The sequence below is a fragment of the Bemisia tabaci genome, unplaced genomic scaffold (assembly GCF_918797505.1).
Source record: "Bemisia tabaci unplaced genomic scaffold, PGI_BMITA_v3".
Taxonomy (NCBI): Eukaryota; Metazoa; Arthropoda; class Insecta; order Hemiptera; family Aleyrodidae; genus Bemisia; species Bemisia tabaci.
The window spans coordinates 198,416-224,893 of NW_027311747.1; the positions used below are offsets into that span (position 1 = coordinate 198,416).

Consider the following 26,478-nt stretch of genomic DNA (forward strand, 5'->3'; position numbering starts at 1 on the left):
TTGCTTGAAGCGCCGTGACACTTCGCGGCGCGCGCTGGCGCCTCCAAACCTAACAGAGATACTACACGCATTGCGCGATGTAGATGCGCGATGTGAAGTATCCCTGTTAGGTTTGTAGGCGCCAGAACGCGTTCTGCGCTGGCAGCACGCCGCTCCGCTGTTGTAGGCTCTGTAAACTCGCGAAGTCAGCGTTTTTCAACTCATGATTTTGAAATGTTTGCACACTCTCTTTGGGTTGTTCTCATTTAAATTGATGAAACAAATTTGAATTATAGGGCAATAAAATGTGTCTTTTGTAATATTGAGGTGGTTTCGTGACAAGTGTAATGATTTCCAAAGCACTTTAATTTTTTATTTTATATTTTGTGCTTTTACTGTGCTGCAGCGTAGTGCATGCGCAACCGAACGCTCCAAATTGGACGTATTTGACTGTATAAGATCGATGCACAAGTGGGTTTAAAACCAATGATTGCGTGCTCCTTGGTTTTATCTCTCTTTTATTCATTTTTGTATAGTTTCTCCCAACATAATTACGGCTCATTGAGATTTAATATCGATATCATCACTTGAGACGGTTTTACAAATATTTTCCACGTTTTAAAGATGCGAATGTTTTTAAAATTAAAAAAAATGTAAATATAAGGTATATGTTACATCGAATATTTCAAGGATAAAAATAAAACCAAATATTCACCAATGACAGTTTGAAAAGATGAATCAAAAGAAGAGAGTAAAATTTCATTTAAAAAATGAGTTACCATTACAACACCTCTTTCTCTCTCAATTTTCTTATTTCGATATTGTCAATACAATTTTACTTTCGGACTAAAATATAATGTTTGGACCAAGTCGCTGTTGCTGAATTTAAGCGTGGGCGTATACCACTAGACAAAATATGTAAGTGGACAAAAAATCGTTGACGGAATGTCCTGAAACCAAATGGCCCCGTTAGAAAAACAGGATTATATATTTAATTTGGCAGCTCCAGTTCCCCTCACCACTATTTTTTTTAGGTTGGTAATGTTCTTAACTTCCCCAGAGAATCCACACGGGGTACCAATATGAGCATTCCTAATTTTACTATGAATTGAATAATTGAGGACACCGCACCAAGAACAGCCTATAACTGGAATCCGCGTTTTGAGAAAAACGCATTTAAAGTTTTGTTTTTGATGCACTGCGCAGACTTTTCTATGCAGGTACCCTGTTTTGGTGTTTTTGGGTGACCTAACCCTTCTATTGATGGATGCCGGGTAGATTTTGCGATACATTTTGGGTTTATACTCTCATGTATTTAATTTAAAAACGCTGTTTATAGTCCATTATTACGCCCAACAGTCATTTTGGTGGCAATATGAAGTATAAATAATTTTAATCACGCATGATTAACGCAAAATGAAAGAAAAATGAAAAACCACCCATTTGCTAAATACAATTCTAGCTGGAGCGCATTTTAGCTATGCATTCATGACTACTAAAATGTCAAAGGAAATCGACAAGCCCAGCGTGTATGAAGGCTATTTCAATTGTAATCTGCCGTCGCATTTCTAAGGCGCAATGATACAACTATTTGAACTCTCCGGAATGCGTGAGGTATCCCGCCGCATTTGAAGGCGTTTTCAAAACAGCCAAGTTCCGTTATCGGAATAATCGTTTTGCATAGTTCATATTCTTTTGTTATATTCCGTACCACTTGTTTATTTTTAATCCTCGTAGAAAAACCACCCATTTGCTTAATACAATTCTAGCTGGAGCGCACTTCAGCTATGCATTCACCACTGCAAAAATGTGAAAGGAAATCGACAAACCCAACGTGCATGAAAGCTATTTCCATTTTAATTTTCCGTCGCATTCCTAGGATGCAATGATACAACTATTTGAACTCTCCGGAATGCGTGAGGTATAACGCCGCATTTGACGGCTTTTTCAAGACAGCCAATTTCCGATACCCGGATTATCGTTTTGTAAAGTTCTTATTATTATGTTTTAATTCCTACCATTTGTTTGTGTTCAATCCTCCTATAAAAACTACTCATTTGCTGAATACACTTCTGACTCAAGCGGATTTTAGCTATGCATTCACGACTACAAAAATGTCAAAGGAAATTGACAAGCCCAGCGTGAATGGAGGCTATTTCAATTGTAATCTACCGTCACATTTCTAAGGCGCAATGATACAACTATTTGAACTCTCCGGAATGCGTGAGGTATCACGCCGCATTTGAAGGCGTTTTCAAAACAGCCAGTTTTGATATCAGGTTCGTAGTTTCGCAAGAAATTGGAGCACAAAATCAATAGAATGACTGATTTTACGAGCTAATGCAACTCAATAAATTTGTGTTTAATTTGACTGAAGAGTTAGAAAACAGTTCGGTCAGAAATTTAAATCAACCTACGGTCCATTATATAGTTCATATTCTTTTGTTTTGTTCCGTACCTCTTGTTTATTTTTAATCCTCGAATAAAAACCACCCATTTGCTAAATACAATTCTAGGTGGAGCGCACTTCAGCTATGCATTCACCGCTGCAAAAATGTCAAAGGAAATCGACAAGCCTAGCGTGTATGGAGGCTATTTCAATGGAGGACACCGCACCAAGAACAGCCTATATAGTCCAGGCGCCTGGTAGCTAAAAATTAGGCTACCTGGAATTTTGGGTACGCAGGGTACGATTTTTTTGGCTTACTTAATGTTTTTTGGGTCGCTGAATCCGAATCTGAAGTTTCCTACCGCGTATCTGGTGAGCATTTTCCGCCATTTTGAAAAAATGGCCTAAAAAGCCCTTTTTTCCGGTTTTTTTATGTAGCGGCTACGCATGAGAAAAAGTCCCGGATTTAGTTAATGTTTTGAATAGCTGACAAAATTTGGAAGAAAATGGTGTGTACATATGCTTGGTTTGCTTAAAAATTGAGGAAGATACAGCATCGTGAACATCGCGCCTATTCACGTTTTCGCGGCGCACCCGTCAACGCGCGATCCGGCTCGCCGCGGTCAGCCAAGTTCCGAAGCGTTCCAAAGTTCCGAAATCCGAGGTTCCTCAATTTTTGAGCAAATCTAGCATATTCATATACTATTTTCTTCCAAATTTTGTCAGCTATCGAAAACATTAACTGAATCCGGGACTTTATCTCATGCGTGGCCGCTATATAAAAAAAAACCGCAAAAAAAGGCCTTTTTCGGCCATTTTTTCAAAGTGGTAGAAAATGCTCACAAGATACGCGGTAGGAAACTTCAGATTCGGATTCAGCGACCCAGAAAACATAAAGTGAGCCAAAAAAATCACTTTGTACCCAAAATTCCAGGTAGACTTACCAGGCGCCTGGACTAATAACTGGAAACCTCGTTTTAAGAAAAACGCATTTAAAGTTTTGATTTTGATGTACTGCGCAGACTTTTCTATTCAGGTACCCTGTTTTGGTGTTTTTGTGTGACCTAACCCTTCTCTTGAAGGATGCCGGTAGATTTTGCGATACATTCTGGGTTCATACTCTCATATATTTAATTTAAAAACGCTGTTTATAAGCCATTATTAAGTACGCCCAACAGTCATTTTGGTGGCAATATGAAGTATAAATCATTTTAATCACGCATGATTAACGCAAAATGAAAGAATATCGATAGTGAGTAAAGGAAGGGGTAACTAGCACCTTATAGGCCCGTTTATAGGTCGTTCTTGCACCCATCGATCCAGAGGCCTGACTTGACTCGGAAAAAAAAGGTTTTTAGACCTCGAGCCGTGACCTATGTATATTCTATCGCTATCACAGCATAGTTCAGGGTACGTAGAATCCGTAAAGCAGATGGGCGTAATAACGACCTATACGCCTATAGGCTGTTCTTGGTGCGGTGTCCTCAATTGCTATTGCCATGTGGTAACGCGATGCAGTGAAGGGTTATGTCAGAGGATTTCTCATAAAAAGACCTAATTTTATTAGTCATCGTAGACTTTTACCACTTTTCAACCAGTTGTCTCCTTATACTCCGCGTAAGAACACGCCACGAATGGCTTGAATGATGCAACTATTCGGGCGTCATGGAATAGAATTGCATGCTCTACTAAATGAAGGCGTTATGGAGACCACACATCTTTCCGTCTCTTTTTGAAAGTGGTCATACCCGCTCGCACTTGCTGACTGGAATACAAAATTTAAAATCATGGATCGGAAAGTCAATGACCTTTGAATACGAACGTGTTGCTGCTGTACATTCACCTTTATTTCCATTCTACTTGTGACCTGCCAACAGGAATGCAGCGTCCAAATTCAGAATGCTTGAACACAGGACCTTGAATTTTTGAAGCATAAAAAATTATTTAAAAAAATTAAAATTTGAAATATATGGATAAAAAATGGTCAAAATTCGGGGTCACGCAGGACATAGGTCAAAATCTTGAATAATTAGGATGTCTTACGAGCAATTTTGAGCTTTCCTCGCCGAAAAATTGACCCATTAACAAAAAGTTTCGTAGATGAGAGATGTCTCGCTCTTACTTAGCAGTATTCCCGCCTCCCCCCCCCCCCCCCCAAGTCGCCACTGAACAGAAGTATCATGTGGTTCCCAGTCTCAGTATAGCATAGGCACAGGTTTCATATAAGAGATGTCTCTTCAATTCAATGTTGAATATTTGAAGCTAGCACTGCGACTAGTAGTGACATCTGTCGGATGCTCAATAAAACGCAGGCTGCAAGCTCAAGAGTTCATGTAGTGGCTGACAGAGCAGTTGAGCTCGTCGGATCCGCGCCAAAATTCAAAATACCGCTCAGCTCCTCGCGACTTACGACAGAGCACATGGGAGAATTTCATGAGCCTCCCCGGCGTGGAGTGTGCATGGCATTCATTATTACACCTCATCTAGCGTTGAGAGTTCGCAAAAAACGACATACGACCAGTGTGTAATTTTAAAAGTCGAAAAAAAAAAAAAAAAAAGTACACGATACACGAGTTTCTCCGCCAGGGAGCTCTCCCTGCAATAAATAGGTCACCACCCGCCCGCCGGCAGAGCCGCGGCCGGCGTGCTGCCTGCGTGAAACGCGCACTGACGCCTACAAACCTAAAGGGCTACTTCACGCATTGCGCAATGCTTGAAGTATCCCCTTAGGTTTGTAGGCGTCAGTGCGCGTTTTGAGCATTGCTTGAAGTATCCCCTTAGGTTTGTAGGCGTCAGTGCGCGTTCCGGGCTGGCAGCACGCCGCGCCGCAGCGTGTCATAATCTTGACCACAATTTATAGGTCAGGGTGTTATATTGTAGGCAACTTGACATCAAATTCGAAATTAGAGACTTAAAAAACATCTGTTACGAAACTTTCGTGATCTTTCAGTCACTATCTGACTTATTTCTTCCTATTCAATTTTGGACCATAGTGTCCGCGGGTGGGTGGCAGCTCATGAAATTCTCTCCTGTGCTCAACCGTCGCAACTTACGACTATTTTTTTTTTTTCGCACTACGCGATTTTAAAATTTCCAAGGAAACACTCAGATCCGTAAAAACATTTTGCCCAACAACAAAACTGCACAAGAAAAGTTTGGAAGAAATTTGGGAGAGCTAATTCGCATGCTTTTTCAAAGTACCACTCTCGCTACTCACAACTTGCGCTTAGTAGATGCCATTGTATGATTTTTGAATGCTCTCTCAATACGACGACTTTTCACCATAACCACGCACACCCTTGTTCGTGTCCTCCATCAATGTTCTTGGCTTTACAATTTTTAGTTCTTTTAAGTCAAACTGGTTTTTGGAGGAAATCCAAAGAATATTATTTAAAAAATGATACAATTTAGATGGGATTTTAAAGCAGTTATTTGTTACTGTAATCTAAAACTATTCAAAAATTACAAATTAAATGGGCATTTTACGGTCATTGTAAAAAAAATCAACGAATTGTAAATGTCTTTGTGTTACATAATTTAATTATTATGTTTCTTATTGAAGATGAGGGGAGGGAGAAAATTAAGAATTAAAGGAGAATTTTTTTATCACAGTATTTTAAAACAACAATAAATATAAAATAGTCATTCGACGTCAGTAAAAAATGTCGGATCTTATGCCTTCAACATATTATCAACTTTTTATATCACAGTAAAATTATATTAGTTGAGTCTTCAATTAGTCTTCTTTATGACACCTTCTTTTTTCGTCTTTTTGGTGCCACACAGTAGTCGATACAGTTTACAAATTAATTTATAAACAAGGAAAACTGCCAGGAGTGAGACAACAATGATGTCCAACAGTGCATACTGGTAGAGGGGTAAATTGGCAGAGACTGGTTTTAAGTGGTGGGCCCCTTTGTGTCGCACAACATACTCCACCCAAAAAACAGCGGTGTCCAGTGGACTCATCGGTCGATCCTGTGTCCTTCTAGAAATTTCCTTCGCATTTTCTCTGTAACTAAATAGAAGAACAACGTTTAAAAGAATTGATCTCTTGTCATAACATATAACGAAATTAAGGAATATGATAGGGGTGAAGATAATTGCTTTTTAGATTCTCGATCAATATCAACTACATCATAGTGAAAAATACGAATCGACATTGACCTGTCCTTCTCAGATTGTGCATTTACGAGGAGGCGCTATTGCCTGCGGATTCATTGCTTTTTTGCTTCTTTTTTTAAAATTAGTTGTAGTGAGCTTCCTTATTTATAGGACATACACAATTTGTTAATGAATATTAATAAGTATATGAATATACAAGCAACCAAGTAACTTATAATTTTTTCTGCATCTACCTTTCAGTTTTTTGTTTTACATCCTTAGCGCAACTAAGCAAGAGGGGTTTAGTTTTCTTTTAACAAATAAAAAAGAATCGGAGATTTTGATACACCGCAATGGAGATACGTATTGTTTCAGCCTCTCCGTCGATGTAATACTGGTCTAAAAATAGCATTCGCTGATGCTCAAAAGTCCAAACTTTAAAAACCCCGGAAATGAAATAGCTTATAGGTGATTATTACCTTTTTTCTTTGGCAACCGCCTATGTCTTTTCAATATTGAGTACATACTACTCAACAGTAATAATTTTTTTTTGTTATTGCGTGCGCGACGAGCGCCGATGGAAAATACTCAAGTTAAGCCCTAATTCCGTTCCACTCAAATGATATAAGATAAGCAGCTGTATTTAAAAGTCTTATCAAACTATGCGCATTTGGATAGTTGTTGCCATAAAATTGAAACTTCGCCGCGAATTCATAGCTCAATTTCCTCTATTTAGAGAGCAAAAAATATGAGTTGATTTCTTTCTTTAGAGTTAAATTTTTTTTTATGGATTTTATGAACTTTCATATTTTAAATGTAAATGCAAACTTGTCTATAAACGTGCTGAAAATCTACACTTTAAATCGAGCACGTCACGTAACAGTGGGTAAGATTTTTAGAGTTACGAGGTGAAATATTTCCGAGGTGAATATGATTTGTGCAGAGTTTCTTCCTGCGCAAAACGATGTTGTAAGATGTCTGATTTGAGAAGACCCTCTACTCCTTTTGGCAGGAAAAGTTCGGTTAGTATTATTACAGGTCATCAATATGGGAAATGGAACCAGTGTGGCATGAAACGTAAGAAAGAAATGGAAGATTTGAAATTTCAGTGAAATATTTCATAAAAATTCACAGGGCTGTGAAATATTTCATATTTTTAGGGGCTAGAGTATGCCACTCGCACTCGAAAACACAAAAATAGAAGAAAGCCACAAAGAGGTTGGGTTTCAGGTTTCAGGTTTCAGGAGAGTTTCAGGTTTTCTCCTCCCCCCACCCTTCCCCTCCAATAAATATTGTTTTAATACTTCGTTATACAGGTGTCCCAGACCATCCGTAACAGGTATTTTTCTCGGTTGGTTTAGGTAGTGCGAAGTGGGGGACCGCGGGGTTATATAGGGAATTGACCCCAAGGAATCCGAATTTCACGGTCCCGAAACCCCCCATGCCCCCCCTTGGGAGGTAGGTGCCCCCCTTGGGGTCATGATCCCAAAAGTCGGGAGACATTGTGCCTCCCCTTTTTACGCCCCGAGGGTGGCTAGGGGGGCCTCGGGACCATAAAAATCGGATTCCCTGGGGTCGATTACCCGGAAATCTTCTTTTTCCGGAGAATCTACGTCAATTTTCGACCAAAGGGAAATTATGGAGGAGGCCGATGTCCCCGTTTTGAAGAGATCATTTTTGGGCGCAAATTGACGTAGACCCTCCGAGAAAGATGATTTCCCGGGTAATCGACCCCAGGGAATCCGATTTTTATGGTCCCGAGGCCCCCCTAGCCACCCTCGGGGCGTAAAAAGGGGAGGCACAATGTCTCCCGACTTTTGGGATCATGACCCCAAGGGGGCACCTACCTCCCAAGGGGGGGCATGGGGGTTTTCGGGACCGTGAAATTCGGATTCCTTGGGTCAATTCCCTATATAACCCCGCGGTCCCCCACTTCGTACTACCTAAACCAACCGAGAAAAATACCTGTTACGGATGGTCTGGGACACCCTGTATAACGAAGTATTAAAACAATATTTATTGGAGGGGAAGGGTGGGGGGAGGAGAAAATATCGATAGTTACAGCCTACAGCATGAATACAAGGCCCTAGCGGTGAAACAACCTCTGCCTCGCCCGTGCGGGATGGAGCGCCGCCGATATGCCGCCCGCGCGTAACCGGTAACGCGCAGAAAAATCGCTATAACTCACGAACGAATCGTTTCCCCAAGGTCAAACAAAGTGTAGCAGATGCAGAATTTCATGGAGAATCACCTCAACCGTTTTCATTCACGTAGCAACGATCGCCTGGAGAGGAGAGACGAAAAACGAAAAAAGTCGAACCTTCAAAATCGAAAAAATCGATTTATGACCGCGATAAATTACGCAACCTTGCAAACTGCATTAATATTCTTGTAGAGAATAGTTTTTAACGTTTTTTAGCGCAAACCGCAACACTTACACTTAAACCGTTCGCGAGATATCGATTTTTAACGTTTTAAAAAAATTGCAACTTTGCCCCCTGCCCCCTCCCCCCTAATTATCCGAGAGGGCTGAAATTTTGCCCAAGCGTCGGGGACACTTAGTACAACATCTGAGCAAAGTTTGGGCCGAATCCAGGGGGGGGGCCAAAATCGGCGTTTTTGGAACAACCTCTTTTACCTTTAGTGAACATGAAAAGGAATCGGTGTTTTTCAATAGCTTTCACACAAATTTCTGACTTTTCATGAGATATTTCACGCGTTTCAAGATTTTATTTTTCATGAAATTTCGCCATCCTGAATGGAATACAAATTAAGAACTTACGAGGGCGTGGTGATGATATGCATGATGGAGTCATAAAACTGATCGGCTGTGAAGCCAAGGTCCAGTCCTTTGCCTATACCCCGGGTCTCGTAGAATCGAATGTTTCTCGGCTGATCTCCGAACACAGGAAGACCCAGTACCGGGACGCCCGCTCGGGTTGCCTCGATCAAGCTGTTGTAGCCACCATGGGTTATGAAAACGAGCAACTTGGGATGAGCTGGAGAGGGACATATTATTTAAAATTAGAAAAGGCTCCAGGATAGCCATAAAATTAAGCAGTCATTCACTAGTTTATCGCAGTACCTATTCTATCAGTTGAAAACGCCACATTTATGTACTTCGACGATGAAACTGCAAATACACGTATCTCGTTTGCGATTACTCAAAATCATCGTCCCTATTTCACTGAATCGGAGGGGGAAAACCATCACTTTTGCTTGAAATTGCAATATCGTGGTAGAATATTGCAATAGACTATTGCAAACAGAAAAAAGAAACAGGGAGGTTTTCAAGAAACAACGTTGAGTATGTTTTTCAATTATAAATTAAATTATGACAGGGAGACTGCCCCATCGCAAACCGAGATACAATTTGCATTTTGCGTTTTTGCAGTTTCACTTTCAGTTTATATGCGCATCAATTCCGTACTCTCCTTAAAATTTTACGATGAAAACAATGCGTTCAGTTAATAATAATTTGTGACGTTCTGGAATGTATTTTTGACGATGGATGCATTAATATATTAAAATAGAACCGAAAATCAGGGGAAATATGTGTGATAGTATCCTATAGCATCCCAGTGACATTATTATGTTAAGATAAATGACAGTGTCTTGATCATTTTATGGAAATCTTTCAAAACTTCAATACCTTACTTATACTAATTGAAAGAACCTAATTTACAAAAGCATTTACCTAATATTTCCTGTTGCGGTGCCCAAGATAGGATGTGCAAATTTTTGGCGCCCTCAAAATACTTTGCAGCCGCAGCTCCTACTTTAACAATGACCCGCTGTTTAAGCCTTTTCAGGGCGTCAGCAATAGCTAAAAGTCTGCCCTCTCCAATGTCCTCCTCCTTCACAACCGAACCCAAACTGAAGTAAACGACTCCATTTTCGGCTGCATCCATAAATCCTTGTAAATCCTGGAAGTTCGCATTAAGATATGCACGGTTGTTAAATCAGTTATGGTGATCTAATTACAATGATTATATATCAGACGATCATGCAAAATTAGTTATGGATATTGCATGTCTCAAAAGTTTTTTTTTATTTTTTTATGTTTTATGGGAGACCACGTTTCGTTACTTTTTAGGAGTGTAATTATCTTAATTGAGGCTTTTTTTCGGTAAAAGGGCGTATGAGACTTTCAATGCTGCTATGATTATACACCGTAGTTCTGTGTAGTAGTAAGTGACTTAGCCCACAGTTCTGCTATGAATGTTTCCCTGAATCTAAATTCTAAATTCTAAATTCGCTGAAAAATGAGAAGGAAAATATTTACAATATTCCCCCGAAAATTTGAGATCTGCCAAAGGAAATTTGGCAACGCCTGCAGGCTCATACGGCGTTCTTTCTTAGCACGGAAGCATTCTTGCCTTATCTCTGTGAATAAAACCACCTCTTTATCAGCAGTATTACTCAGCATTTAAGTATCCAGCTCATAGAGAAATGCTAATCCGATTGTAAAAATGTGTATTCAATAATATACAAAATTCAAAAATCGCAGGTAACAGGCAAGGCTACATCACAACTAAAAGAACCGCATCCATCCCTAGTTGAATACCAATTGAAATGAAATTTAAAATCTCTAAAATAAACAAAGTACCCGGTCGCACCTTTTAAAACAGGAGAAAATGTAAATATTATTGGATGAAAAATTATATTTTGTATATTTTTGAATTTTTTTTTATCACTAGTTGCTGCGGAAAGGCATACTTCAAAAATATATACGAATTCAAGGTTCGTAAATTTTACATCGAAATAGGTGCTTTCGTTGAATTATTTTGTACAGCATAATCAAGGTAATATGCATTACCCCTTATGCATCTCTGTAGCATGTACCTTCTGTTGCATAATAAGATATGCAATTGTTCCTATCCGCTACTAAAAAAAGAAGAGGAGGAAAAATTTCTACCTCTTTTTGAAGTTGTTTGTCAATGGACCTCTGTTTGTCAATGGACCGCACTGAAGAAGTGCGGTCCATTGACAAACAATTTTTCGTGCATATTTTCTTTGATGAAAAACGAAACTAACCTTAGGTAATTTTTGAACCGGTTTTAAATGCATCCCTGCTATCTCGACCATGTTCGGAGAGAATGGTCGCGAGTAACCAATAGAAAAGTGAGAGTTGACTAGTGACAAGGAGATATTCTTGATCAGTTCCGACACGGAGGGTATTTTTTCCACTCCCGGATACTTGAAGTGCTTTTTGATAATGGCATCTTGAGCAGGGACGAAATACCAGTTGAACCACGCCAAATCCCATAAACCATTTACTGTGTTTTCCAGTCTCTCGAGGAAACTCATACTATCACTCAGTGTTAGTAAGCTGTCCGGAATGTAAGAGAAGGAAAATGGATTACCTGAAACACATATACAAATCTCATTGAAGAATAATATATGTTCCTCTATAGACTGGTTTGTAGTGACTACGTCATTCGACTAGATCGATGTATTCGTTACTCGTTGGTTTAATTATGGACGAAAATATAATCTCAATCTCAAAAAATTTGGGCGTCGCAGAGCGCGAGGCGGCGCTATAATCGCGACTTTATGTATGTATCTCAAAAAATGCAAGCATATGATTAGCTGTTTTAATTTTACCGCGCTTTCAAATTGCAGCAAAACTTATCAAAATTTAATATGGGCCGATTGGATTTCGATTATTCAAATGCAGATTTATCGGAAAATGTAGCCACTAAATCAATCTTTTAGAAGTTGCTTCCCTAGCGAAACTATGATTTGATAGAAACATTTGAAAATTGCAAAGTGAGTCTCATGTGCCTTGGATGTTTTCGTTATTTTATTGGTTCATTTATTTATCTTTTTTCATAGGGAAAATTCCTTGCTTTAAAAAAATTAATTAAAACATTTAATTAATTAACAAAATTAATGCTTGATCCCTTACAAAGTGTAGACTCCCTGATGAATAAAATACTCCTATTCTTCGCCTCTCCCCATGTCTCTGTACACAAAAAAGTACACCTAGCGTACTGTACGTTATTTTTCCCCATGTTCAACTCTGTTATATAGGTTACTGGAAGAGTGTACTAATTACAGGTCGAAAAGCCGCCCCTTCTATAGCACTATGCGACGCCTCATAATCACAGTCTCCCATCCTGCCAAAGTCCTTCGGAAAGCTAACACTCCCTCAACCTTTGTAAAACCACTTATTGTCTCCCTTTAACTGGATGCCCATTGGTAATGTGGCATCGCGTCCATGATATTGGACTCCATGCTCAGCTATATATGTTCGGTTGCTCATCACGTCCAAGATCTTGGACTCCATGCTCACTTTAACGAGGGATGATTTTTTCGAAAAATCGAAGTGAGCATAGCGTCCAAAATTGTGGTATGCAGGTATTCTCTGACAATACACGAGCAAAGGGTCCAAACATGTATTAGGACAATTTTTGTGAAATAAAGGCGAAAAAATGTGTCCTCGAAAAAAATGGTTAGGTTAGGTTAGGTATGGTTAGGTTTAGGTTAGGTTAGGTTAGGTTAGGTTAAGTTAGTTCAAGTTAGATTAGATAAGCAAAGTATATACGATGTTCTATCACGATGAACTTTAAAACCAAGGGAGGTCTGCTTGCTTTTGGACTCCATGCTCAAGAAAAGAAGTGAGAAGTTTAGCGATGAGCATGGAGTCCAAGATCTTCGACGAGATGAGCAGGCAAGTATATCAAGGATGGGCATGGAGTCCAATATCTTGGCCGCGATGCTACATACTCTGTCCATTTTGTCTCGTTCCAGGAAGCACTTTTTTTGCAGCTTTTCTTCCTTCATCCGATAATACACCACTAAAAAACTATATAATCGTGATGTTAAAATTATCTCCGGAAGCACGAGATCTTTGTATGAATATCACGACGATGTTGTGTAATAGCGATGCGGTCCGTTGCAGGACCCATACATGGCAATTCGCTTACTCGGACCCGTATACCAGGTGAAGAGACAAGAACGGACCATATCACAGACGTAAAATACAAAAGTTTCTCCGTTCAAACAAAAATTTTGAGCTTCAATAAGTGGTTTGATTGGTTTCCTAGTGAAATTTTCCTTCAGAAGCACCGCTAAAAATTTAAAATATGACAAAATAAACATCAAATCAGTTTTTCTCACAAAGGGGTGTATGCAAAATCGACAAAAATTCCCCTCTCATGGATGTTGACCAATTTTCAGTATGTAATTCCTCACAATGGGATACGCCTTTTCCCAAAATTTCAAGGCCTGAAATGAATTTCTTTCCGCGTAGCAGCGTTGCCAAGTTGAAAACTGTCGAGTTTCATATCTTTTGAACAAAATTAGATATTGAGGTGCGGTTTGCGCTAAAATTCTTCAAAAACTGCGTTCTTTTGAAATATGTACTCACTTTGATCGTTTAGGTAATTTAAGATTGCAATGATGCCATTTTTTACACTTTCTTAAGGGTCAATTTTTTTTCAACCCTAGTACATCGTCAAATGCCGGATTCTCGATTCGAAAAAAATACTATTCATTGTATTATTCGTACTTTTCCATTTCTTTTGATATATTATAGCTCCCAGGGAAACGATTGGTAACGGAGATATGATCAATCTAAGTTTACGCTCCGCGCGCGCCGACTGGAATCCGGGCGCCGCTCGCCCTTAAACATTGTTTTTAAAAGTAAATTCCCCCCCCCCCCCCCCTCTTGGTCTGCAACATGTCTAGAATTACGAGGAGTTTAGAGTCTTTCGAACATTTTGACAATTTCTTGACCCATTAAGAAATTCAATCATCATAAATTCATTCTCTTGTCTGATCATTACAGTTTGGAATATTTTAGAGATTTCAAAAATGAGAACAGTCGTTTAAATAAATTGACGGAAAGATTGGTTATATATGATTTGATTATCAAATGTAAGACTTATGAAATTCTTAGATGAAAATCTTCCGAAACTTCGCTGTTTTCAAATTAAAATTGATTAGTAATTCTGATAAAGAGATTTTTCAACTGTCAAATGCTCTAAATAACATTAACTTAATGATTTTAGGCTTACAGCAAAGGAAAGAGGAGTTACATATTTTTCTAACGAATGATAACGCTATGCAAGGTCTCGCAGGCAATAATGTGCTTTATAGCTTATCATAATCAGAAACGGTTATTGCTACCCTATTTTCCAACCACTTTACGTAATATTCCACACTTGTTGAAATCATCTTCGAATGTTCGAAGGACTCTACCGACAATTTTACTAAAAGCGCAGAACAATCAAAAACAGAATTTTGATAAGAAGAGGCAACAAATTATTTTTCAACCTAGCGATAAAGTTCTACTTTTGAATGATAATGTCCCAAAAGATAAAAATAAAAAGTTAAGCCGAAAATATGTTGGCCCTTATAACGTTGTGAAAAGGATGAATGATCTGAATTATGTCATCAACATGGAGAAGTTCAATAAAGCAACAGAGGAAGTCGTTCATGTATCCAAATTAAAAAAGTTCTACGAGCCCTTTACGACTTATTCTCTTGAAAAAGACTGAAATTTTTGAGTCATACTTTTTTTCTTAATTCTTCGTTCTACGTGGACTTATTCTCGAGTAAGGATTGTGATAACAAAATACGAAGAAGGGAACTCATTTACGATTTCCGCTATTCAAAGAGTTGCTCTCGTATTTTTAGTTATCGTTCCTTCTCTAGCCAACGGGTTCAGTTCTAGTGATTTTTGCCTTAAATTTTTTTTTTCTCAATTGTTCTTTTTAAAAAATGGGAGTTGCAAGCAACGACGTTAACTCTTCAGTAAACGATTCTAATAATAAATGGTACATTTTTACCTTTACGCAAGATTTGATTCAGAATCTTATTTTATTTTTGGTTGTTCTTGCTGCGATAGTATTTTTCTTAGTGAAATGGTGCACAAAATTAAAGGCACATAATCAAGCTGTAAAAACGGAGCTAAAAACTCTACGACGTGCTCGGGGTATGGCTGACATTAATAGTCCAGTCTAAAAAACTGTAAGTCTCCATTTTTTAAAATTTCCTTATAATTTTTAAATGAACTTTTGATTTTTTTTATAACAATTTTGGCTTCACGTGGACTTGTTTTTGTTTATTATTTCTTTCAACAAGGGTCGTGAGAACACGACGCTAAAATTTGAACCTAATCGAAATTATTCTCTCTCATTTTCTTTTAGCAAATAATTCGCCTTCCCTTTTTTGAATCGGCAACTTTTGTTGCGTTCCACCGTTTTGTGATGACTCTTAAGGGAATTGTTAAGTCAGTAACCCTGCTTCTGGGCTGGTCGTTCACCCAAAAAAGAGGAACCCGTACAATTCTTTGGCTTTGGAAGGTACCTTCACGGAATAATGACTGTGGTGTTGCGTTGATTTCTTTTCCTCAGTCTCATCTATCGTTTGGTTCCCCTCGCTTTTTAGGCGTTGTAAAGTTTTGTAACTTTTACCGGAGCAATTAAGATGAGCATCTTTGTCAGAGAACACCGCAAAGTATTGTTACAGTGAATTGCAGCGACTTTAAGGTGATCGACTTATTTGTTCAAACTAAGTGAATCTGTTCACTATTTTTGTGAAGTGAGATAGTAGAGGCATCCCCTGAAAAACAGACGCAAATGCATATCAACATGGCACCCGATTTCAAGGGATAGCGCGAACGACTGCATTTGTGATCTTCCACGTAAAAATAATGTCAATGGTGAAACTTTAAAGCCTTAGTAATTCGCAATTTAAAAACAAGCTGGAAACAAGCGGGAAAGAAAAATTCATTTTTCTCTCTTGGATGCCCCGTTCACGGAGTGCGAAAGGAAGAAATGAAAATCGAAGCGACCTTCTTAATGAAGAATGATATTTTCCTTTTTTTGTCAAAAGTAACAGTTCAATTTTTTTTTTTTTTTTTTTTTTTTTTTTTGTAGCTTCTGTTTCTCTTTTTTTTCCAAGCGTCTAATATGAAATTTTCGATTTGTTATTTTCTTTTTTTGTTCCAGTTCCAGTTTATAATTTCGGCAAATGGCAACAATGAATCGTTAGGCCCTTTAAAATTCATCACAAGCAATTTATACTGCCAAAAATGAAAATTGCAGCAAAAATACATACATAAAGTCGCTTTTATAGCGCCGCCTCGCGCTCTGCGACGCCCAATCGCCATTGTCCCCTATCCTCCCAAAGATCATCAGGCAATTGGCACCTTCTGATCTCTTCCTCCACCCCTTGTCGCCAACCTTTCACAGGACGTCCACGCCGTCGCCTTCCGGGAGGAACCCAATCGAAGACCTGCTTGGGCAACCGGTCGTCTGCCATACTTCGCACATGTCCATACCAGACCAACTGCTTGGACCTGATGCACGTCGTCATGCGACATCGTGCACGATGTCCTTCTCCACACCCATGATCTCGCGTACTTTTATATTGCGGATACGCTCTCTTCTTGAGATGCCAGCAGACCGCCGCCGACCAAAAGTCCATCTCAGTTGCCCTAAGCATGTCTTCAGTTCTTTTCTTGAGTTGCCAGACCTCACTCCCGTAAGTTACGATACTCTTCACGATGACGTTGTAAATTTTCCTTTTGGTCTCCTTGGAGACCAAACTATAATAACTGGAACTATAATATTGACAGCTTGCAGCATCCAAGTGTAAGGGCTTTATATGGAAAGCGCTTGGATGAGAAGTTGGGCGAATCAAGGGACGGTGATACTGAACAGCAGTATCAGTTCCTGAAGGATTGAATTCACTCGGCAGCAATGGAGGCTCTTGGTGTCGCTGATGATAGGAAAGTTAGCGAAAAACCTTACTGGTGGGACGAAGAAATTGAGAAGGAGATTCAGGAGAAACGGAAAAAATATCATCAGTTCCTTTCCTCTAAAAAAACAGAAGACAAAGAGGCGTATAAAAAAGCTCAGACGCAGGTACGAAGGCTCATAACCAAGAAAAAGAACGAATCTTGGGAGAGGAGCTGTAACAAAATAGACACGTACGTAGGAGGAAGGAAAAGCACTGAGAGCTGGAAGTTGCTGAAAGGGCTGCGAAGGGACATGAAGCGGGACTTAATATCTCCGATATCCATTGATAAACTGGAGGGTTATTTTAAAAATTTACTGACAGAAAGGCGACCTGAATTTCAAGATGGAGGTGTAAGCTTGGAGTATACTAACGATAATCATAACTTGGAGATCCATATGGAGGACGTGGTAAAGGCCGTACGAGAGCTGAAGAACGATAAAGCTCCGGGTCCGGGAAATATTCCTGCTGAGTTGATCAAGTGTGGAACCTGCAAGCTGATGTTTCAACGGTTGAGATACCTGATGCAAGATTGCTTGGACGGTGGAAAGGTACCGACAGAATGGAAAGAGTCTTGGGTGTCACCTATATGCAAGAAGAAGGGTAGAAAAGATGAGTGTGATAACTATAGAGGACTGTCGGTTGCAGGTACCCTAAGCAAAGTGTATGGAAAAATCCTGAAAGCAAAAATCGAAGAGGAGTGGAAAGAACATGAAGCGGAAGAGCAAGCAGGTTTCAGAGCCGGTCGGTCAACGATTGATCACTTATTTACCATCATCCACGTCATCGAGAAAAAGAAGGGAGTTGGCCAGGAATTACATCTAGTGTTTGTGGATATCCAGAAAGCTTACGACAGTGTGCCATTGATGAAACTTTGGGAAGCCTTAAACAAAAGGGGTTTTAGTGGGGGACTAATTAGTGCTATTAAGGAATTTTATGGTGGGGCTTTTTCTAGGGTTAAATCGCATGGGGACTTATCGTTGGGGTTTTTAATTACTAAAGGACTGAAACAAGGGTGTTGTTTGTTGCCTTATTTAAAGTGTACCTGGAAGAAGCAGCAAAAATACAAACGATAAACCTCCATGGAGGATGACTAAAGGTCGAAAAACATTCAAAAGATCTACCTTACACATAAGAAAAGGCCGCAAAATGTGACATCCCGGACAATTTTCAGATCGTGGGAATCCAAATACAACTATGCTTTTTTAATATGTTGTATAGATAGGTAAGATCTGTTACGTAGGTACGTCAATATGAAAGCTGTGCCCCACTTTCATAAACCATGGCGTGGGGATTTATCCAATTTTTCAAATATTTGGCTCTTTGGTACTATTTTTCTCGAAAATTCGGCAACGAAGGAAAAATTTATACAAGAATTTTTATTTTTTCTTTACGTTCTTTCCTTCAACGCACACAGTTTTCCGTTTAAATTAAGTTTTTCAGTAGAATTTGTGAGTAAAGTAGGGAAAAAACCCTAAATACGAGCAAAAAATGGCACAACAATGGACCGCGAGGCCCCTAAAAATTCATCGGAGCCTTTTTCAAAGGCCAGAAATGGAAAGTACGCAAAAAATACGTAGGAATGACCACGTGAAGCTGAAGGAAGGGAGTGTGCAGACGACTCAGAGCGGCGAGCGGCGCCCGGATTCCAGTCGGCGCGCGCGGAGCGTAAACTTAGATTGATCATATCTCCGTTACCAATCGTTTCCCTGGAAGCTATAATATATCAAAAGAAATGGAAAAGTACGAATAATACAATGAATAGTATTTTTTTCGAATCGAGAATCCGGCATTTGACGATGTACTAGGGTTGAAAAAAAATTGACCCTTAAGAAAGTGTAAAAAATGGCATCATTGCAATCTTAAATTACCTAAACGATCAAAGTGAGTACATATTTCAAAAGAACGCAGTTTTTGAAGAATTTTAGCGCAAACCGCACCTCAATATCTAATTTCGTTCAAAAGATATGGAACTCGACAGTTTTCAACTTGGCAACGCTGCTACGCGGAAAGAAATTCATTTCAGGCCTTGAAATTTTGGGAAAAGGCGTATCTCATAGTGAGGAATTACATACTGAAAATTGGTCAACATCCATGAGGGGGGAATTTTTGTCGATTTTGCATACACCCCTTTCATGTTCGACCTTCTTGCTTGACTCGATCCACTGTGCGCCGTGAAGAGCATTAAGTATCTCGATGATTTTTTATATTTTTTCATTAAGAAACTAGACTAGTAGTTTGATCATGACGTCGAATATGATGTCATTTTCTACTTCCATGATCTGACGCACCTTCCGTACTCGTATACATAACTGAATTGATGAGAATTGATCACATGATCGAAATGAATTATTGTTGTAATATTTAGAGCCGAAAAAGTAAAATTTTATAACAAACCCATGAAACTAGACACGTGTGTAAAAGGGGTTGCAGGAGAGAGGTCAACGAAGGGTGCTTGGAACCTATGAGCGAAAGCGAGGAGAGAAGGCTGGAAGAAGCTGACCTCCCCCGCGATGACGTCAAACTCTTCTTTAGAGGATATGAGTTCCTGCATTTCCTTTGCCGAGACGCTCAACTCTGCGAATTTATTGAACATGGTGTACAAGAAGGCTCGAGAGATCAGCGGATTTGCGGTCCCCAGTTCTGTCATATTTACATCTGAAACATGAGAGATATAAAATTTAAAGCCTCAGATTCTTTGAACATTTATTGAACATTGTGTACATGAAGGCTCGAGAGATCAGCGGATTTGCGGTCCCCAATTCTGTCATATTTACATCTGAAACATGAGAGATATAAAATTTAAAGCCTCAAATTCTAAGACAAATGTGTAAAATATGTATATCTATATTGAACTATCCTCTATTTTTTTTGACCGGGGTGTTCTGCCATAAAAAAACAAGAGGAAAAAATATCGAAGGGAAATTCTACAAATGGTAATGAGAAATTTGCCGGGAATCTAAAGGATTTAATTTAAACAGAAATGGCGAGAACGTCTATATGGTTTCTCGGTAGGTGTTGAGCTGATTGTGAGAAGCTTGGGTATAACCCTATAAGTCACGAATAAATCCTAAAAAACTAAACTTTTGTGTAGTGGATGTGGAAATGAATGAGATAATAACCTAACAAGAAGGTGCCCATTTTTTGGAAGGGCAGGATTTTGTTAAACTCAGTCCCAAACAAAATTGTATAATGAGACCAAGTCTCCTTGGGTTAGTCAAAGTTCACAACTTGTTTCGGCGATACAACGTTTGCATTTTTACTATTAAAAATGTTCATCTGTTGGAGCTGTTTTGTTAAAAAACAACTTTGATTGATCTCTCATATGCTCTGGGTCCAAATTTTATCGGTTGATGTTATTCGGGGACTGAGACTTTTATTGAAACTACACTCTAGCAGTCAGTCATGATACAGCGTTGCTAAGTTTGAACAAGGTGTCCTAGACCACCCGTGTTAGGCTTAGCTGACGCCAAAGCAAGTTTGCAGTGGCGGGGAAAATGACGTTTGAAGATCCAGAAATTACAAAATTTTCCTCTGATAAAATCTATATACCTTTAGAAAAGTAAGAAAAATATTTCCTTGAAACTTTTAGAGAATCATCAAATTAACTTGTGCAGAGAGGTCTCTGAATACTAAAAAAAAAAATAAAAGTTTACAAGTTTTATCGAGGTTTTGTATTTAATCGGAGGAGATTTGGCAACGCTCGAGTGTTCATACGGCCTTTTTTTGAACACCTCAGCATTGATATCCGAGCATAGGACAATGATATCAGTGATAACGCCTTAATACATGCAACTATTCGTGCTTTATGGACATCCGTGTTGCGTACTAAATATTGAAGGCGCCCTGCGACCCCAGTCTCTCTAGCCTATTAAACAATGCTCGCAGCCACACGCTGTCACGACTCGAAGTGGCGGTGGGGTATAATATTCTAACATGTGAAATAATGCAAAAATATCCTTGCCTGTCCTCTTGCGGTCTTGCCTTGGTTTTCATCAGACAATTTCATCTTGCCGCTTATTCGTAATGGCGTGCAAGATACTAAACTGTGCATTCCTTGAAGAAATAGAGCGACTTCCATTTTTTCGTATGCAACACGCGTGTCCATAGAGTACGAATAGTTGTATCAATGCGGTATTTTCAATATCCTTGAATACGTGGCCAATGTTGGGTGAGATGTTAGCATGAGAAGCGTCGATTCGTCTTAGTCTATCTAATTGTGAGTGTTGATAAAAAAATTGCATTAAAAATGATAATATTTTGAAGTTGTCTGGTTAAAAATAACTTTCATATTAGTATTGTGACTGATGGAGAACAACCTGATAAATATAAAATAAATATAAATAGCTTACTATTGTCGTTAAATTGCTTGTGAAACTCCGTGGAGTCCATGATAATTTCCTTGTAGAGTGCGTTCTTTTTCGGGAAGTGCGTAACAACTGTGACTTGGTGGCCTCTTCGGGCAAGTTCCTCGGCGAGGGGGCTGAGAGAACCAAAATGACTTTTCGCCGGAAATGGGAATAGGAAGAGAGCCTTGAATCCAACGGATCCTTGGACAATCGCAAGGAGTGACAAGATGACCCAGCTCCATGTTGGTCGCATTTTCAATTAGAGAATGACGGTAGATTATGGGAAAGTGAAGTGTGCCGAGTACACATGCAGGGCACGCTTAGGAATGCGTCCCTGCGAACTGAAAGTAAAGAAAAGTATTAATTTTATTAAAATTTGTAACATATTTTCAAGTGAGTGGGAATTTCAGGTGTCATGTCAGGTGTCATAAAATTGTATTTTACTAATCGTCACTAATTTTATTATTATCATAATCCATTCATATTCTATATAGCATGTACATGTATGTACAATCACACATTAATGTGAAACTGATTTTTTTTAAACTTTTACCTATTATAGGTACATATTTTGAAAGTATCAGTATGTATACATATTTTCGATGCAATTTTTGAAAAAAGGGCAAAAAGTTGGATTAAGTGCTAAAAATAACGAGTCGAGAACAATTGAAAAAATTCTACTGGTGTCTGTTGAATATTTACTGACGCCAATAAACAGTAAAGGGATCGGTATAATCTCTCTGTACATTTTTGGCCAGTTATTAAGAGTCGGAATTCAGCAGTTATCAGAACGAACATTAAATCTGTGATATTTGATATCATAGAAACTATACACTGCGACAGAGAAATTCAAGATTTAACGGAATTTTTTTCCAAATTCTATGACTTTTAAAGACAGCTCAGAAACAGCATTTTCTACAAATTTAAAAATAATGTATTTTTTGGGACAGAATATCTAAGCGAAGAGAGTTGAATTTCTAGCGATGTGTTTGTATATTGCCCTCAAAACGAATAGATCTTATTGGTATAATTTTTAGCGAGGAGTCTATTGGGCAGCACCAGCCTGTGATTATTTATTTAAAGTTTTATAAACATGATTATTTTTTTTCTCATTTCGTCGTCTCTCTAACGTGAGAAAGTGGCTTCATTTTCAGGTGAGCCCTGTCATTCATATAACTCCAAGCTCTTGGGGGCTCATGAGATACGCTCTACTTACACCAGACGAGTGACAATATGCGGTGCTGAACAGCGATGTACACGCGTATTTCGCATTCCCTTCTCCCTTAGAAAAACTTTGAAAAGCAATGGTAATCCACGTATGAAAAATCACGTGACTTCGCGGACTGTCATTTCCCACCGTTTCCCGTCCAAGATGTCTCATACATTAAGGAAAAACTCCGACTAATTTAAAATTCATATCGTGATCTGCGGTCCGAATTTTGCCGATCTCATACACGGATACTTAAATATATTTGAGAGGAGTCCTCCATATTTGAAACACGTTTCTCATAATTTGGCGTAATTATGCTACAAAGAACCAGAGACGGGTACGAGAGAAGGAGAGGGAGGTCGTCACTTGAGGTCCATAAGAATGAATTAATTTTAATTATCAAAGCACCAGTGACGTCAGCGAGCTGTGACGATCGGGCTCGACCGGTGTGTGCTTTAACTCATGAGCCCTGTCCACAACGCTCTCGTCACATGCCCACGGCTCATGAGTTCGCACATTTTGCCGCTTAGTTCCTTCTGATTTCATGTCAAATCCCACTTTTCCATTTTGCCGAAAGGAATTAAGCCCCGTTTTACAGTGTTTCTTATGCAGCTTGCACGAGCAAACTCCATCTATCTCACACGTCTCTAATTCCTTCAGCATAAATACGTCCAAATCTGCCTTGCTAAGGAAGAACGCCTTATGAACATTCGAGAGTTGCCAAATTTCCTTCAATAATATGTTTATTTTTGAGGCAAATTATGAATACATCATCTTGAAATTTTCAGAAACTTTAATAGAAATCGCAAACAAAATTATCTGAAAAATAAGAAGAAAAATATTCACAAGTTTACCAAGAAATCCGTGTTTTATCAAAGGAAATTTGGCAACGCCCGTAAGTTTATACGGCGTTTTTCCTCGGCACGGCAGAATATTGTGAGCTGTCCAGGACTGTCAAAATTAAATTCGAAAAATAATTATTTCCTCATGATGATTTTCGGAGGCTTTGATCAAGAAGTAGTAAGGTCAAGGATCGTCTACGAATATCGTTACATAATCATCGTGACATACTAACTGGATATACTTAACACACGACCACTCGATTATCTTCATTCTGCGCTCATAACTTTAAGGTAGAGATGTATCTCATTCCGTTTTCCTCAATCGAAATTTATCAGTGCGATTCGTTTGCGAGCATAAACATGCGTTCGGTAATTCTTGGTTGTTCAGCTGAGGCTGATGAGGTTGTGAAATTCTTACGTAATAGAAATACGTCATATTAGTGCCATCATAATGAAACTCTCTTATAATTATTAGTCTCCCGGGCTGGCAGCCTTAGACTTTAATAATATTGATTGGTACACGACAAATGCGGTGCCAATCAAAACAAGGAACTTACCAGGATGGGAGCGGAGCCAATAATTTTTATAAAATAGGCACAATGTTCCACTTCGTTTTTCCTTCTAACTATGGGCTCATGAATTGAATTTTTACAGTGAATTGTATTTATTTGTAAAAATAAATTAAAGTATGTGTACAGCATCTACCATACTTAACACTCGAGGTTATCGGACTGATAAAGCTATAAATTATTCCGTAGAAATGACGCCTAATTTGTTTAGTGATCTCAAAGTGTAAGCATTGCCGGTAAATTCATGCACTTTTATCTACACGCAGAATTGAAGATAAAAAAATATTCTTCCTTAAAAGTGTGCTGACCGCTTCGATGAGTTTGATAGCTTTATAGTGCATTTTTCCGTACTCAAAATTGAGTTAGCATTGAATCAAGCTGACATAGTAATATTTTCTAATAGAAAATTAAGAGGCTACTGAATTAACACAAGAATAATATAATATATATATATTATTCTACCTCTCCTTCTCTATTGCTAATGATTAATATCTTTTTTTTACTTATAGATTTAATATACATTTACAAATTACAAAATTGTTTGTTTACAAATGTTTTATTGTTAACTCTTATTTTTATAGATTTTTATTATTTATGCTATTTATAAGAGGAACTGTAATTCTTTTGGCTTACACGTGTGGTGTAATCATGGTTGAAAAAATTTCTAGAATTTATAAATTTTATTTAAGACTTACCTGAATCTTAATTTTAGGTGTTTTATTTGGGCAAATTATTAAATCTAATTTTATTTATTTTTCTATTTTTGTTTCAATTTTTAAAATCAACTTCTATGAATTTTATTTTGTTTTTAAATTTATGTTAGTTCCTTTTAGTATATTTTCCTTTTTCCTCATCTTTTACCTTTTATTTGCTTTGTTGGGTGATTTCAAGATAACAGGAATAGCTAAAATGTGCAACACCTTAAAAATAAAAGTGTACCAATATTAAACAAATTTCATGTGTATAGTTGAAATGGGTTTAAGTAGGGGAAAATTCTGATTGCTAAGCACTATCTGGCAACTATGGTTACGCAACACCGCCCTGAAACGCCACTACTAATCCTGGCATTACAGGTGCTAGGTGAAACAAAACTTGTCTGTATTTTTACTTACTAGTGACTTACTATGAGGCCATTGACTTACCAAGTGAACAAGAATTAGGGGAATCTTTGTTTGACATCAAATTGTAAATATCCTCTTTTCTTTAAGTGATAATTTTTTAGAATGCAAACTCGGAAACTGACAGAAAAAACTCATAAATTTTTTTTTAAAATCAGAGGAAACAAAGAGACTTGCGACGCTTATAACTGCTACAAATGAGTAGCAGAACCTTTAAAATCAGACCACCATCGTTCCTCCTCAAAAAAAAAGTGTCAGGTTTGGTTTTATTGATCTAACATTTCGCTGAATGCATCACTAATTAGTTAAAATATTAATTCATAACACAATTACTAGAGACATTTTAAAATATGCTGAGATTTTCAGACGGATTCTCTTTCAGTTTTGGAAACCGATAGTTTTTTTAAAATATAACTAGCTTGCAAAATTCTACCCAAAAAAATATAGATTTATATTTGGAATGTGCGGCTGTATACATTAATACTCCATTGAAAGCTGATTTCAGAGAAAATAACGATTGTACACATGATTTAAAAAATTCTAACATTAGAGCTGCCGAAGTAAAAAAGGTAACTTAACTTCACTTTACTTACTTAACGCACTTTACTTGTCTCGCGGGAAAACTAATTGAGAGTGCCAGGAGGGTAGGTAATTTAAATATTAAGCCAAAAAGCTCGGTTAATGTAAGTGAACATAGACTCTCTTTCGATTGTTACTGACAAATTTTATCACAAGAAAACTGTATATATACACTAAAACACTTACTATTTAAGAAGATGTAACTATGTTTTACTCTGAATCCATGCGCAGTGCGATTTGCAATTCCAATTTTATTTTATCACCGAACGCACATTAAATTGTTTTATGTATAATGTATTATAACGACATTAATATATTTCTTACTGCCGTCAAGTAATTTAATCTTAATCATTGATCTTAAAACGCATTCCCATAAAAACAAAGTTCATAAAACGCACGTTATGACTCAGTAAACGCCGAAGTTTGGCTGTAATACAATTACCGCGTGGACCCGTGAACAAAGCTTGATCTGTTCTGAAGAGAGGACCGATTATGATAAGTGAGCTGCCGCGTTTTACACTCCCATTCATCAGGATGAAATGGCGATCCCTCAAGGTCGAAGTAGCCACCTCGTGCTGTAAATGATT

General features: G+C 38.3%; 1 protein-coding gene across 2 annotated transcripts; it reads right to left on the reverse strand.

Moving 5' to 3' along the window:
- Positions 1 to 5,886: 5,886 nt before the first annotated feature.
- Positions 5,887 to 26,390, reverse strand: LOC109039327 (UDP-glycosyltransferase UGT5). 2 transcript variants are annotated; one of them, XM_072305791.1, is made up of 7 exons: positions 26,078 to 26,390; positions 21,577 to 21,914; positions 19,622 to 19,882; positions 11,510 to 11,838; positions 10,170 to 10,398; positions 9,255 to 9,471; positions 5,887 to 6,386 (listed from the first exon to the last, which is right to left on the reverse strand). In XM_072305791.1, the coding sequence occupies exons 2-7, from the start codon at positions 21,824 to 21,826 to the stop codon at positions 6,101 to 6,103; spliced, it is 1,572 nt and encodes a 523-aa protein (XP_072161892.1). In that variant the 5' UTR covers positions 21,827 to 21,914; positions 26,078 to 26,390; the 3' UTR covers positions 5,887 to 6,100. The 2 variants fall into 2 exon arrangements, with proteins under 2 accessions (XP_072161892.1, XP_072161893.1); XM_072305792.1 differs by having other exon boundaries at positions 25,906 to 26,390.
- Positions 26,391 to 26,478: the final 88 nt, after the last annotated feature.

Coding starts and splice junctions, on each gene's coding strand:
- LOC109039327 (XM_072305791.1), bottom strand. CDS start 21,826: ATGCGACCAACATGGAGCTGGGTCATCTTGTCACTCCTTGCGATTGTC. Junction 19,883..21,576: donor CAAGCAATTTAACGACAATA/GTAAGCTATTTA, acceptor CTCATGTTTCAG/ATGTAAATATGACAGAACTG. Junction 9,472..10,169: donor ACCGCAACAGGAAATATTAG/GTAAATGCTTTT, acceptor GTCCCTCTCCAG/CTCATCCCAAGTTGCTCGTT.